Genomic DNA, 17,006 nt, shown 5'->3' on the forward strand with positions numbered 1-17,006 from the left:
AATAATTATTATTCATATGTGACTGGATCATAAGATAAATCAAGATATATTTCTCTCCCATAAGCAAGATAACACCTGTGAGTTAACCCACCCACAATTTCATTTAATTGAAATACTGATTTTCAGATGATGTAGAAGAATGAAATGACTATGTGAAGAAGAGTGATAATCGACATATTTTAATATTCTTGAGAAAAACAAAGAAAAATATTTACATATTTTCTGAATATTTTGCATAATTGTGGTTTTGTTTGTTCTTGAAAGCCAAAAACTCTTGGCCTTTATCCACTACTCCTGGATCACATAAAAATATACTCCAATACAGAAACACACAGTGCTGGCAATGCTGGCTTTGTATTTCTTAATTCATTTTGATTGTTCATAACCAAAATGATTAGATCAGGAATGGCATTTTTAAAAATGAGAAAAATTCTTAGTTCCAAAATATTTTTTTAAGATTTTATTTATTTATTTGACAGAGCGAGAGAGATCACAAGCAGGCAGAGAAGCAGGCAGAGAGAGAGAGGGGGAAGCAGGCTTCCTGCTGAGCAGAGAGCCCGATGTGGGGCACGATCCCAGGATCCTGAGACCATGACCTGAGCTGAAGGCAGAGGCTTAACCCACTGATCCACCCAGGTACCCCCATAATATTTTTTAAATGTAAAATAAATAATGCTTGTCGAAAATAGTGGAACTTTCACCCTCCTACACTGTTGGTGGGAATGCGAGCTGGTGCAACCACTCTGGAAAACAGCATGGAGGTTCCTCAAAAAGTTGAAAATAGAGTTACCCTATGACCCAGCAATTGCTCTACTGGGTATTTATCCTAAAGATACAAACGTAGTGATCTGAAGGGGCACATGCACCCGAATGTTTATAGCAGCAATGTCTACAATAGCCAAACTATGGAAAGAACCTAGATGTCCATCAACAGATGAGCAGATAAAGAAGATGTGGTGTATGTATATATATATATATATATACACATGTATATATATATATATATATACATACACATATATGTATATATATATATATACATGTATATATATATATACACACACACACACATACATACAATGGAATACTATGCAGCCATCAAAAGAAATGAAATCTTGCCATTTGCGATGACGTGGATGGAACTAGAGGGTATTATGCTTAGCAAAATAAGTCAATCAGAGAAAGACAACTATCATATGATCTCCCTGATATGAGGAAATGGAGATGCAATGTGGGGGGTTTGGGGGGGCAGGAAAAGAATAAATGAAAGATGGGATCGGGAGGGAGACAAACCATCAGAGACTCTTAATCTCACAAAACAAACTGAGGGGTGCTGGGGGTCAGGGGGTCAGGAAAGGGTTGTGGGGTTATGGAAATTGAGGAGGGTATGTGCTATGGTGAGTGCTATGAAGTGTGTAAACCTGGCGATTCCCAGACCTGTACCCCTGGGGCTAAAAATACATTATTATAAAAAAATAAAAAATTAAAAAAAAGAAAATAGTGAAACTTTCTAGAATTCATAAAAATGAGCTATATTCACATATACATAAATATGCATAAAATGGTGTAATATACACAACTTTTCTTTCAAAGAATAAAGATCAGTATTAAGACTGAATAAACATTATCCTCATTTTTGGGGCCACAGTTGGGAAATCACAAAAGTATGTATGAGAGAAGGAAGAGCTCACTGAATTGACCCCCAGGTGACAAACTCTATTTTGTCAAATTTTCAGTGTCCCTCTGCTGCTTAATGATTAAAGTCTAAATTTCCCAGCCAATTTGCCTTTCAGCCTGAATACCCACTGGCATCCAAAGTTGCTTTATGCTTCAAAACAGCGTATTCCCCCAATTTGCATGAAAATGCACTGTTTCTCACATTTGCTTATGTTACTAGTTTATCTGAGAGTGACTTCCATTCCCACTCTACCAATCTCTTCCCATAGATCTGCTATCTATCCTTCAAAGGTCAATTTAAATGCATTTACTCCTTGATAACTTTCCAGATTAGGAGGACAAAACAATGCTTTTCTGTTTTCTATTCTTATTGTAAGGAGTCTGAACCATTTCTATCAAATCTATTCCAAGATCTGTATTGCAGACTGTCCCAAATTACCCATTCTTCTCTGGAGAAGAGGTGACTAGAGAAGGGTGAGACTCAAGAGACTTCTCTAGGGTGAGTCTCTTGAGAGCACTGTAAGACTTGGATTCCTCTCCATTTCCCAGCATGGCATTTCTGCTAAATCAGTGACTGAACTGAGTCCTTCCTAAGAGACATGGATTTTTATTCAGTCACTGAAAAAACTGGAATTCTTTCTGAAAGCTAGTATTTTTTGAAGTACTTTTTAAAGGCTTTTATAAAGTACTTTTTTTAAGGCTTGTTTTAGAATAGTCATCTTTAATATTGACCCAAACCAAAAAATGTATTATCCTGTCATACATGGTTTAGCTCTACTGATACCTAGTTCTTCATGCATACGTTTGTGTATGTGGCTTAAGGCATCATTCTAAAGATAAAATATAGCTGATTCTATTTTTCAGAGTTCATAATATGAACTAAGACAAAGAATGGACATGTAGACAAGTTTTAAAAAATCAATTTGGTTTCTTTTAATGGAGGCAGATACTAAGAGAAAAAAAAACAACAAAGATTTCCTTCCACCCTCCCATCTCAATGTGTGCACATCGTTAAAAGTTGACTACTATTGATGGTTTTAAAGGTAGGAATACATATTCTTTGATTCTTCCCTTGGAGAAATGGAGTTTAATTTTCTTTCCCTTGGGTGTGGGCTGGACCTTCTTCTACTGAACAGAATGTTAGAGAAGTGATAGGATGTTACTGCCAAGACTATATCATAACCATAGTCTCACTCTCATTTTAGTCTGTCTCTTTACCTGTATGTCTTTGTCTCTCTCTCCCACTCTGTGAGGGCTTGCTCTGGAGAAAGCCTGCTGCTGTGTCAAAGGAGCAACCCTGTGGAGTTCCACACAAGCAGGAACTGAAGCTAACTGATTGAACGTGCCATGCTGCTAAGACGTATTCCTCAAGTACCCTCAGAAGTTTGTAGTCCCAACTCACAATTTGACTACAACCTCATGATCTTCTGAGTCAGAATCACACAGTTAAGAAACTCTTAAATTCCTGAACTTCATAAACTGTATGAAATAATTGCTAATTTAGGTGGAAATTTGTTACACAGCAGTAGATAACTATTGTGACTGACAAGTTCAAAAATATTTTTTTCTTTTCTTTCCAGGCAAACATAATTTTTGTTATCTTTTCAAGAAATTGGCTAGAAACTGACAGCTTCAAGCCTAGAAGGTTTAAGAAGAAATTCACAGGGCATCAGTTGAGATTTTTGACTTTGAGTGAGTTACCTAGGTTTTGTTGGCGTTAGTTTCTTTATATACTTATAGGAAAAAAGCAGAACTTACCTAGTAAAATATTAGGATTAAATAAGATACAAAAGCACTTAGTATAATCTTTGGCCAGTGGTAATTACTCAATAAATGTCAGCTATAGTATTACTACAATTTTGGTTCAAAAAGAAAAACTAAGAAGTTGCCTGAGTGGACATTCAATCTCACAGAGTAACGCACAACCAGTATCCAGTCACCTACACGTATAATTACAAAAAACACTCTCCTTCCCATACCGCTAGAAGTCAGTCACCCCCAGGACAGCCCATAGTCTTCAAAGTACATATGATCCTTAGTAGAAATTTAAACTGCATTTTATCCAAGTCCAAAGAAATCCTATGGGTATGTCACTTTTGAGCCACATTAGTGATCCCAGACCACACTACAACCTTGTATGGCCATGAGAGCTACAGGACATGTGCCAGTACACAGCCATCAGACCACTGAATAAATCGTTCCACAAGGGACAGACAAAACCATGTGGCCATGAGCTCTCTCATCCTGGAGCCACACAGGACCCACAGGTGGAACACCACATCCATCTTGTTTTTGCATGTGCTATTCAAATAAGGACTTTGGCAGAAAGAAATCATCTTCAAATGGCACTTAGTATTCCTTGTTTTGCAACAGCAAACAAGAAAAAGAAGGAACAATGACATGATAATAATTGATGCCTGTCAGATCAAGAAATACACCACAGACCCATTTTTAGTCTCTCCCTCTGCACTCTTCCACTTCGGGCAAAAGAAACAAGTCTCTTCAAATTTCATTCTCATGACAGAAGAATCACAGGCTGTGCTATGTACCCCCTAGATATGTCTGCATTAACATCTCCTTCCCTTCTCTAGCTTTGAACAAATATCAGTTCTTCAGAAACAGGGCTATAGTTTCACAAAGACAACTGTAGTTTAAAACTGTATCGTTAGGCAAAATAAACCAGCTTTTCTGTTTAAGTAAAGTAGTGTATCTTGTACTTTTAACTTCATTAGGCAGATAATTAGCCCCCAATTTCTGTTAGAAATTAAGTGTTCCAGCCAGCAACTCAAGAAAGATAAATTTTAAAAAGATTTCCATGAAGAAAATAAAGCTATTCAAAACCACAGGGACATGACACATGATAAAGTTAATTCTCACTATATCTTATTTCTGGTTGGGGTAGGAGAAGGGAACAGGGTTGGGAGGATTATCTGAAAATAGAAAGTGATCTTGAAAAAAGTGATTATTTGTAGGGGTCCCTGTGGATTTAGGGGTACACTAGAAGTTTCCCTGGGGCCTCTGACACATGTCCAGGAATTTGTTGTTGTTTTGTTTTTTTTTTTTTAAGTTGTCTCAAGAGTATTTGCAAGATCACTGCTTGGTTATTATACACTCATTCAAGAGACAGTAAATTAAGGTGAAATGTGACAAACTACAGTCAGCATGACCTCACCCTGACTGCCGATGAACCATAGTCTCTTCTGGACATGAATGGAGGCCTCTGGCAGAACCAGTCCCTAACTACCCACTTAAAAAATCAAAGAAGGGCTGATACCTGCAGGCCCTCCTCTCTCCCTTCTCTACTAAAATCCTGCCCCTTCTCTGAGGCTCATTTAAGTCTCACTTCCTCCCCGAGTTTTATCGGCCCACTAAGTTAACATTGATTTCTCATTTTTGAATGTCAAGTTTATTCAGAGCCTGATGTGCCCACAATTAACTATATACATATTTATTCACTGTTTTATTATTCATTCATCTTACTCATTTTTTTCTTTTCTGATAAAAATAGAAAATCTGTTAATATGTTACAAGTTTGGGGGTGCCTGGGTGGCTCAGTGGGTAAAATCCTCTGCCTTCGGTTCAGGTCATGATCTCAGGGTCCTGGGATCGAGCCTCGCATCAGGCTCTCTGCTTGGTGGGGAGCCTGCTTCCCCTGCCCCCTCTGCCTGCTTCTGTGCCTACTTGTAATCTCTGTCAAATAAGTAAAATCTTAAAAAAAAAATTATATTACAAGTTTGTATTTGTAGTATTTTGTGACAACTTTTTAAAAAGTTTTCTTTGGTATTGTGGAAAATTATTTTGTTCCTCTAAGATGTAAGATTTTAAAGTGTAGCATCACATTTATTATGGCCTTGTAGCACTGAAGCATCTGAAATCTTACATAACAACAACAGGCATAAGGTACAGTTCCAAAGTTCAGATCAGAATAATGGGAGAAGGTGAGTCAGAAAGCTAAAGACTAAGTAGAGAGCTGGATTTTGGGGAAGACAGATGTATGGCTTGGTTCTTCCAGTAAGTAGCCATGGATTTCAATGTTCGAACCCATAATATCAGCAAAGGAAGATAAATGGTATGTCACAGAGTGGCTACTTAAGATGGTAGACAGCCTAGTTAGGAAATTTATATACCAAAAAATATTACTTTCCCATATACCACCAATATTAAGTTAGGGATATAGAGAAGCAGGTCATTTATAAAACAGAAATATAAAACATCTGTGAACTGATGTAACAAGATGTGTTTTGAAACCCTATGAAGTATCATAAAAAATTTAATGAGACCCAAAAGGGAGCTTGGATAAATGGATGTGCGTACCTACATAGGAATGCATATTACCAAAATGACAATTCTCTTAAAGTTACAAATTTAATGTAAATCCATAAAAATTGCCATGAAATTTTTCCTTAGAATTGGAAAGCAACTATAAAATTTATGTACACATGGCAGGGGTGCCTGGGTGGCTCAGTGGGTTAAAGCCTCCGCCTTTGGCTCAGGTCATGGTCCCAGGGTCCTGGGATCGAGTCCCGCATCGGGCTCTCAGCTCAGTGGGGAGCCTGCTTCATCTTCTCTCTCTGCCTGCCTCTTTGCCTGCTTGTGATCTCTCTCTGTGTCAAATAAATAAATAAAATCTTTAAAAAAAAAATAAAAAAAATAAAATTTATGTACACATGGCAACGTGAGAAAAACAACTTTCTGGAAAAGAACAGGAAGGGTAGATCTGCATTTTCACATTTTCAAATATACCCAGGTATTCAAAAATTAAGACAACACATTAATAATACTAGACAATATAATTTTATAACTAGAACAGGACAGTGAGCTAGGGCACAAGTATAAGTATTTAACAAATGATTAAATGTGGCATTTTAGTGGTTGGCATGAAAAAAATGGAGAAATAGTGTCAGAACAGTTAGCTACTTGGGGGGAAAAATCAGGTGGGCTCCTATTTGCATACTTTCAGATCCTTTATAAATCCACCCAGAGCTCAGAAGGCCACCAATATTTCTACTTATTGATCTCCAGTATGTTAGCCTTTCTTTGGATATATTTTACTCTCCAGGTAAAAAGTTAAATCTCTCTTGTTTGACGTGGTAGTTAACTTCCTTTGTTTTTTAGTTAACCATTCCATCTGTTCCTCTGATGACAACAAACTATTTTTAAAAAGTATGAACTTCTTTGCTTAGAACGTTGCTTATCCACCGTTCATATTTGATTTGTGTTTAATTATTATTTTGGCATTTAGTTATCTACTTCTATTTCTTTCATATGCTCTTCACATATTACACAAAGCTCTGGAAACCCATTTGTTCATTTGCCTAAAAGAAAGTTGAAAATAACTTAACCATGAAAGCTAGAAGTCTCCAGACTTTGCTGATCCACAACTAAACTCTGAAGAGTTCAATCATTTCAAAGACCATTTTTTTTGTGCCATGATACAACTTAGAATTGCATATTTGTAATATGTTGCATATGGGACCACATAAACCTTAAATAGGAAAATTTCCAATGAGAACTGGGTTTAAATCTAGTTTTATGATATCAAATCAACTAACCACCTTATGACTCAGGTTCCCCATTTTAAAAATGAGTATATTTTTATTTGCCTGACATTCTTCAATGGGGTGTTACGAAGGATAAATGAAATTACATATATTAAAACACACTGAAAACTCGAAGGCACTATATAAAATTTAGTTTGCATCAATTCTTTTTTTTTTTTAAGATTTTATTTATTCATCTGACAGAGATCACAAGTAGATGGAGAGGCAGGCAGAGAGAGAGAGAGAGAGAGAGAGGGAAGCAGGCTCCCCGCTGAGCAGAGAGCCCGATGCGGGACTCGATCCCAGGACCCTGAGATCATGACCCGAGCCGAAGGCAGCGACTTAACCCACTGAGCCACCCAGGCGCCCCATAGTTTGCATCAATTCTTATTCCTCATTCCTTTTTTGTTCATAGCTACTCAAGCCCTAAGCTGATTTCTGGTAACCTGGCTCAGGGAAGTCAGGTCAACTGCCAGGAGTTTGGCAGGGTTCCAGCAGTGGTTAGGAAATACTACTGATGTGGTTTTGGGGAGGGTGCCACTCCAAGTCCTGAGCCTGGCCAGACTTCACTGTGAGCTGGGGTCCCTTCTCCTCCTAGTCACCAGTTGATGGCCTTGCCTCAAAAAATCACCTGCTGCAACCACTCTGGAAAACAGCATGGAGGTTCCTCAAAATGTTGAAAATAGAACTACCCTATGACCCAGCAGTTGCACTACTGGGTATTTACCCTAAAGATACAAACCTAGTGATCTGAAGGGGCACGTGCACCCGAATGTTTATAGCAGCAATGTCCACAATAGCCAAACTATGGAAAGAACCTAGATGTCCATCAACAGATGAATGGATAAAGAAGAAGTGGTATATATATACTATGGAATACTATGCAGTCATCAAAAGAAATGAAATCTTGCCATTTGCAATGACGTGGATGGAACTAGAGGGTATCATGCTTAGCGAAATAAGTCAATTGGAGAAAGACAGCTATCATATGATTTCCCTGATATGAGGAAGTGGAGATGCAACATGGGGGAGAGTTAAGGGGGTAGGAGAAGAATAAATGAAACAAGATGGGATTGGGAGGGAGACAAACCATAAGTGACTCTTAATCTCACAAAACAAACTGAGGGTTGCTGGGGGGAGGGGGGTTGGGAGAGGGGGGTGGGGCTATGGACATTGGGGAGGGTATGTGCTATGGTGAGTGCTGTGAAGTGTGTAAACCTGGCAATTCACAGACCTGTAACCCTGGGGATAAAAATATATTATATGTTTATTTTAAAAAATTAATTTATTAAAAAAAATCACTTGCACCATTGTCTGAACCCCACTAGTAATCTCAAAGTGGTCTCTTCTCACCTTTAATTTATCCCCCAAGTCATACTCACATAAACTCCGTCAGCTCTCTGACCTCAGTGGTGACAAGTTCCTCAGCCCAGGATTCCTTCCTCTAAGTTAGTAGATAATGCAGATTCCTTCAGGAGGTGGGTCTCCTAGAAAACCATGTCATCCCCCATGACTTAACGGACTAGACTTTCCAAGGGCCTGGGGTTCCTCTTTGCCAGCAGTGGGCACAAGTCTGGTCAATGTTGGAAGGAAAATTCTAAATCATTGGCCTGACATAGGGCTTCTCTTTTACTGGGCCAAATTTGCAACCTCCAGATACTTTCTTCCTATTTTCCATGGCTCTAGTGTCTACCTCCTCTTCCCTAAACACACTCACACAAAAGACAGATCATTTCAAATGGGATGTCAAATAAGCTTGTTTTCCTATGTTACTATGAAGTCCATGAGTATTTTTCATTCCATTTTTAAAGAGAAATTAAAAGGATTGTAAGGAAACTATAAAGAATTATGTGTCTGCCTTCTATGAGCCCGTGAGAGTGTTTTCACTATTCCACACATGGTACTATTTCAGCTCCTATATTTTGTCTGAAACAAAGGAAATTTTTAAGTTTTTATTTTTAATGATAAATCCTGCATAAAACTGTAGTAATTAATGTTTCCCCCAGACAGGAATTCTGAGACCCACTGCTATTTCTTCTTCTTAGAGGAATACACACACACACACACACACACACACACACATACTTCTTTTTCTCATAAATGAAAAGAAAAAATAGTGAGTTTTAACAAGTGAAAGGAATATGGAGCCCAGATGCTAAACACAAGGAAACAGGGATGAAGAAGAGATGCGAAAGTGTCTACAGATCCCAAAGACAGGTTTAAGAAGGGAAAAAACAGAGACCCAATAAACTAGGACTCAAGTCTATTTTTCCTTTTCTTAAAATAATTGAAGGTGTAGAATGCACTTGTTTGAAAAATAACTTCCAGGAGAAAACTATAAAATTTGTATACATTTTAATTTTGGACATTATCCCAGCTTCACTCATCAAGGTGAACTAATCATTTACAATGTAGGTAATTATTTTAAGAACACCGTTCTTCACTTTAACTTATAACTATCTCCTTTTAAGCCTTACCAGGAAAGGTTTAAGGGAATCCAGAATTCTATTTTTGTTTATATAAATGGCACAAGATGACTCTTTAGCTTCAGAACTCTACATTTGCTTTGAGATTGTAAGCACATTACATACTAATGATGTACATTAGCTTCTCACCCCACTGTAGAAAGAAAAATGTAACAGACAAGCCCAGTATTTGTGTGTATGTGTGTGTGACATCCCAAAGCCAGACAGGGAGTTCTGCTTTTAGCAACTTCCAAGGCTTTCAAATGACCATTTAGAATTGGACCTATGGTGTTTATTCTGAAAAATAAGCAAAGTAGAATTATCCAGGTAAGCCCTGAGGACCTAGAGAAAGGCTTTGGGTTAAGGGAACAGGAGGAGGAGGGGGAATAATGGTGACAGACGGGATCTGTCCTGAGTCACCTCCTGGGGTGTCAGTTAAGCAGCTGTAATCCATTTTATCCATTCTCTGACAGAGCAGACAGATGTACTGCCTGAATGGCTTGCATTTCCCTTTTCGTAACAGCCTAGAACAGTCAGCCCTCCCTACTGAGACAGGACTTTTCATCTGGGTAAAAATATAGAGAGATTCTCAAAAAGAAATGCTGGATCTCTCGCTCAGAAGGGCTCATTGTGCTAGACAGTACGGAGATGTCAGTTCAACAGTGGCTTGAAAAAACTGTCAAACTCCTTCCTGCATTTCACTGTCTTTGAGCTATCACACAAAGAACCTTTCCCAATTATATTTTGACCATTAAAAAAAAACTTTTTGTCCTTGATTAAGCATATGGTTATATAGATCAAATGCATTTTTAAGGGTCATTGTTAAGAAACAGGTTTCGTGGGGGGGTGCCTGGGTGGCTCAGTTGGTTAAGCGTCTGCCTTTGGCTCAGGTCATGATCTCAGAGTCCCTGCATCGAGCCTTGCGCCAGGCTCTCCAGTGTGGGGAGCCTGCTTCTCTCTCTGACCCTTCCCCCTTTCATGTTCTCTAACAAATAAAATCTTAAAAAAAAAGAAAAGAAAAGAAAAGAAAAGAAATACATTTTGTAACAAAAACCAAAATAACAGGTTGATCTTGATTTAACAAAGCCTTGCTATATTAATTCATAGAACATGAGTTTAGCATAATTTGTAAAAAAAAATAATAATAATAAGGATTAGATACTTGCTTTTCCTTCCCATTAAAGGATATCTGAACACTTCTTAGATGGGACTTAGGAGCAATTTTTCTTTCAGGAGTAAATTACTTAGCTTTTAGAGCTGTATGAATATCCATTTAAGTCAATTGATTTAACCAATCAATAAATGTTTGAGTACATTTTGTCAGGCCCTATGTGAAGCTCTTAGTATTCCAAAAAGATACTGCCCTTCTCCCTCCTTACAGACAAGGAAAACAAAATACATAGTTACTCATTCTGATCATTGCCTGCAAGGAACAGGAGATCCTCAGAGATAACCTCTTTCAGATAAGGTGGTCAGAGAAGACCTCATTGAGGACATGGTATTAAAGGCGAGACCTAAAGAAAAAGGAGAGAAGCCAGCCACATCAAGAAGAGGTTTGGAAGAATTACCATTTCTGGAGGGAAGGTCCCAAGGAATAAAAATCTTATGCACTTTCCAAATACACCTTAATAGATCAAGAGAAAATGTATTTCAGACTCCATTCTTCTTTCTCTCTGGAATTTATTTGGATATAGGACAGCTTACACTGATGCTCCCATTGGCTTATGCTTTCTCTTTTGCTTTACTTTTTTGGAGACTTTCTAAACTTTATTTTTCAGAATTCTGTAAAGTCTTTAGCTCTGCTCTCGTTAATCAAGATAAAGAGTCATATTGATATGAATACATTAATAGTAGGAGATCTTAACACGCCTCTCTCAGAAATAGATCATCGAAGCAGAAAATCAATAAAGAAACAAGAGCATTGAATGACACATTGGACCAGAGGGACCTCATAGATATATACAGAACATTCCACCCTAAAACAACAGAATACTCATTCTTCTCAAGTGCACATGGAACCTTCTCAAGAATAGACCACATACTGGGTCACAAATCAGGATTCAACCGATACCAAAAGACTGAGATTATTCCCTGCATACTCTCAGATCACAATGCTTTGAAACTGGAGCTCAATCATAAGGAGAAGTTCAGAAGGAACTCAAACACCTGGAAGCTAAAGACCACCTTGCTTAAGAATGCTTGGATCAACCAGGAGATCAAAGAAGAACTTAAACAATTCATGGAAACCAATGAGAATGAAGACTTCAGTCCAAAACCTATGGGATACAGCAAAGGCAGTCCTAAGGGGGAAATACATAGCCATCCAAGCCTCCCTCAAAAAAATTGAAAAATCCAGAACACAGCAGCTGTCTCTACACCTTAAAGAACTGGAGAATCAACAACAAATCAAACCAACTCCACACATAAGAAGGGAAATAATCAAGATTAGAGCTGAGATCAATGAGGTAGAAACCAGAGATACAGTAGAACGTATCAATGAAACTAGAAGCTGGTTTTATGAAAGAATCAATAAGATCGATAAACCATTGGCCACACTAATCCAAAAGAAAAGAGAGAAAGCCCAAATTCATAAAATTATGAATGAAAAGGGAGAGATCACAACTAACACCAAGGAAGTAGAAACAATCATCAGAAGTTATTATCAAAAGTTATATTCCAATAAGCTAAGCAACCTAGATGAAATGGATGCATTCCTGGAAAACTGTAATGTCCCAAAATTGAACCAGGAAGAAATCGACAACCTAAACAGACCGATATCTAGTAACGAGATTGAAGCAGTGATCAAAAACCTCCCAAAAAACAAGAGCCCAGGACCTGACGGATTCCCTGGGGAATTCTACCAAACTTTCAAAGAAGAGATAACACCTATTCTCCTGAAGCTGTTTCAAAAAATTGAAGCAGAAGGAAAACTTCCAGACTCTTTCTATGAAGCCAGCATTACCCTGATCCCCAAACCAGGCAAAGACCCTACCAAAAAGGAGAATTTCAGACCAATATCACTGATGAATATGGATGCTAAGATTCTCAACAAGATCCTAGCAAACAGGATTCAACAGCACATTAAAAAGATTATCCACCATGACCAGGTGGGATTCATTCCTGGGCTACAAGGATGGTTCAACATTCGCAAATCAGTCAATGTGATAGAACAAATTAATAAGAAAAGAGAGAAGAACCACATGGTCCTCTCAATTGATGGAGAAAAAGCATTTGACAAAATCCAGCATCCGTTCCTGATTAAAACACTTCAAAGTACAGGGATAGAGGGAACATTCCTGAACTTCATCAAATCTATCTATGAAAAACCCACAGCAGGTATCTGCTCTCATTTTAATTTTAAAGAGCTCTTCAGTGTTCCATTTGTCGCCCTGTTTTTCATGGAAACAGTATCTTCTCTTGTCCTCCGAGGAGGCTGATGAGACTGAGTGGGAGTTGTCATCTTCGTCTAGAGGCCCTGTGTTACTTTGTGCACTCCTTCCTCCCTCCCCCCTTTTTGATTTGTCTTGTTCTCTGTCTGTCCTGTAATAAGTCTGGTGACACTTGGCTAACAGTGCATCTTTAAGGATGGGCTGTGGAAAAGATTTTAAGATTCAAGGGGAGAAAATGGAGATCAGGCTGAGCTCTACCTACCATGAGAGAGACTCTCTAGTAATTGGTAAGGTTTCTCAGAGACAGCATCTCCCTGTCTGCCATCTGGATGCCAACCCTCTGAGTGGTCAACATTCTGGGAGTTATATTCAGGGTGGGGGGCATGGGGGGGAGCTGGAGGTCTTTTCATTTGGTTTGTAAACTTTTACTTAATCTCTCAGCTGTGGTGACATACCACCCCAGGGCAGAGACCCGCTCCTTTAACCCTTTCAGGGAACAAGCTTTCTAACTGGCTGGATCAAGAGGCAACTGCTCAGCTGGGTGGAGAAGGGCAGGGAATCACAGATTTCCAACAGGTCCCCCTGTTTTAGCTCAACAATTCCCACCCTTTTCCAGTGGCAACTAGTGCCACAAGTTCCTTTCTAAGAATGAAGCTGGGGTGTTCTGCTTTCCCACTACAAGTCAAGCCATCAAACATGTCAGGTCTGCTTCCAGGGACCACTTGTTCACTGGCTTTCTAATTCTCAACTTCTATTACTTTCCCGTTAAAAAAAATCTTTTTTTAGTTTTCTTTGGGGGGCTTCAGGAGCAAGCAGAGTTCAGTGATGTACACATATCTGCTGTCTTTATCCAGAAATTCCATGTAAGCTTTAAAAATGTGTATTTCTTGTTACATATCTCACATGCTAAAATGTGTTTTTTTGATAGACAATTCTCATCTCTCTTGAGCCCTCCATAGTAGTCAATGCTATTAACCATTCTGTGTTTCATGGAATACTCTTCCCAATTCTTGGACATCATGATCTCCCAGATTCCCTCTCTTTTTTCTACCCACTCCTTCTCAGACTCTCATGCTGGCTCATTCTCTTCCACCCACCAACAAAAGTTGAAGTTCCTTAAAACTCAGTATTAGGTCCTGTCCGTTTTCTACTATATATTCTCTCTCCAGTTGATGTCATTCAAGTTCTTTAAGTATTAACAATCCACAAACATTTGTCCCATCCAGACTTCACCTCTCAGATTCAGATCCATATATCTAATGATTTACTTCAATTTCCTTAGATGTTCCAAAAGCAGTTTAGATTCAACATGTCTAAAAGTGCATTTACAATCTTACCTCAAGCCTGGTTTTCTTTCAGCATTCTCTATTTAGATAATGCCATTACCCAGGCATATAAGCTAAAAAACAGGATTTATCCTAGACATGTCCTCCCATCCACCATATTCATTCCTTCTCCAAGTTTTACTGATAGGATCTCAACTTATGTACAGTTAAGTTCCTTTTTTCCATATCATCTAACAATACCATTCAACTACCAAAATCTCTCCCCTGGGTTAGTAAACTAGCTTCCTTACTCATCTTGCTGATCCTATTCCCATATTCCCCACCCACCCTAGTAATCTCAAGCTAATTTCTTATATGATCTTTTCAAAAGACTACATGAATTTCCTTATCTTTGCTTAAAATGTGGCTGACCTTTTTGCCTTTAGGATACTGTTCTAAATCCTCAGGTTTACCAACAATATCCCGACAAGTACACATCCTCTCTACCACATGTTTCATCTCACATCATGCCACTCCTAAGTGTTCTAGACTTTAATAATAAATAAAATAATAAAAAATAAAAATAAAAAAATAACAAATAATAAAGACTATATTTTCTTGAATGCCCTGTGCTTACCCCATTCCCCTTCCAACACAGAGCCTTTGTACATGCTGTTCCATGTGTCTGTTTCACCTTTCCCTAGCTATGATTTCATCTGTAATTGCTCAGGTGTCATCTCCTCCAGCCCAAATCAGATGCCTCATCTTGTGCTTCCCTCTGTTGTACTATACTGCAATTGCTTGTTTACACAGCTGTCTCCCGACCACAGTTAAGAGCTGTTTGAACAGCTCCTTGTATCCTCAACAAAAAGCACAGATTCTGGCACCTAGTATTTTATAATTGTATTATGCATGACTACAATAGCTCATTTAATCAAGAACGTAAGTTATCAGAGATAAAAACCAATGTAAACTTTTATGATACATTAGGAAATAGGCAGGATTTCCAAGAAAATTTTTTCAAAGATGATATTTACAGAAAATAAACACCAACATTTCCTTACTTTTTTTGTTTTGCCCATTGCCTTCAGGATGGAAAGATTTAGGTCTTCAAGTGCTGCTAGTACATTCTCATATTCACCCAAGTGCTGGGAAAAATATTCTGAAAGTAAAAATATTGAAAAAAATCATGTTTGCATTTAGATGTCATAAAATAACAACAAAATCAACTGATGATATACTCCATTAATGTGTGAAACAAATAAAGGGTTGTAACTGAAAACTGGAAAGTTTTCATAAGAGACTAGTGTGTCAATATAGCCATTTCATTAAAATAAAAAAAAACTGAATGGTTACATTATTCTTGAAGAAATGCTCTTACAAAGATGGGGGGGAAAATGAATCTGGATCTATAGACAAGACTGTTACAATAAAAAATTATTCTCAACAGCATGTTATTACAGCACCCATTACAATAGTAGCTTAAGCAAAAAATTAAACTACATTTTATTGTTTCTCCTGGGAGACATTTAAACAAGGTAAACTCATGGTTAAGAATTAACAATGCTACAAAACACAAGGATGGGCAGAGCAATAATCTGGGCAGAGCAAAACAGATGTTAACCATATTTTTCAATTGGTAGGGATAAATAATACATTGGATGTTACAATTAGCAGTATGGGATATAGACTCTTCCCAAACAAGTTGAAGTATAGGAGAGATAAATGCAAACCTCATATTTACTTATAGAAACCTATATATTTCTGAAATGAGAGATCTGGCCTAGGAAGTCATATATTGAAAAGACCTAGAACTTTCAGTGACTAGAAAATCATTAGCTATCACCACTCCTGTGAACTCATCTTTGGATGAGCAGTAGTTTATTATTGCCTCTCTTTAATATGCCATAATTATTTATGGAATCAAGTTGAATGAGAAGAAAAATTGACATAAAGCTATTTGAGATCACTGGGATAAATTTCAGCATGTTTTATGGAAACTTTAATACTCAAGATGGAATTATTTATTTGTTGACATTGACACTAATAACAAATGGGAAGTACCACTCAATGATTTATTAATAAATGTGCAGAAATCTAAGAAAAAATAAACACAGGTGAGCAATAAATCAAGTCTAGATTATCATTGTCAAATTATAATTTGTGTACATATGCATTAAAAATGCATGGCCTATTTTTGACAAAAAGGAAATGTATTCCTGACCATGCATTGCTTAAAAAATGTATGGTGCAGATCATCTCACATAAAGCTTCTTTCAGGAAGGGATTAGTTGGAAAATAAATAAGAAAGCAGATATTTCTTAAATACCTGCTTGAGAGTAATGTTTTAATTCTTGGCTCTGATACTGATTTTCTGTGAGTGTTGACCAACATATGTGACCTTGTCACCATTATTTGCAACAAAATTATTCATGAACTAGCAAGCAGTTAATGTGGCTACAGAATATTAACTTTGACAAAAATAATTAACAGAATAGAATCCAAACTAAGTTGAAACAAGCAAAACGTATAAAGAAAAATGGAAAAAAGTAAAATTGTTAGCATATTTTTTTTAATAATTTTTTTTAAAGATTTTATTTATTTATTTGACAGATAGAGATCACAAAGTAGGTAGAGAGGCAGGCAGAGAGAGAGGAGGAAGCAGTCTCC

The 17,006-nt window shown here is 37.6% G+C and overlaps 1 protein-coding gene across 1 annotated transcript in view; it reads right to left on the bottom strand.

Annotated features, from left to right (window-relative positions):
- NECAB1 (N-terminal EF-hand calcium binding protein 1) overlaps positions 1-17,006 on the bottom strand; it is a 192,228-nt gene that overhangs the window by 87,650 nt on the left and 87,572 nt on the right. The window contains exon 5 of the mRNA XM_032869069.1: positions 15,401-15,498. Coding sequence (XP_032724960.1) covers positions 15,401-15,498 — 98 coding nt within the window. The remainder of the gene's footprint in view (positions 1-15,400; positions 15,499-17,006) is intronic.

The sequence above is a fragment of the Lontra canadensis genome, unplaced genomic scaffold, assembly GCF_010015895.1.
Source record: "Lontra canadensis isolate GAN:19392208 unplaced genomic scaffold, GSC_riverotter_1.0 scaffold37, whole genome shotgun sequence".
Taxonomy (NCBI): domain Eukaryota; kingdom Metazoa; phylum Chordata; class Mammalia; order Carnivora; family Mustelidae; genus Lontra; species Lontra canadensis.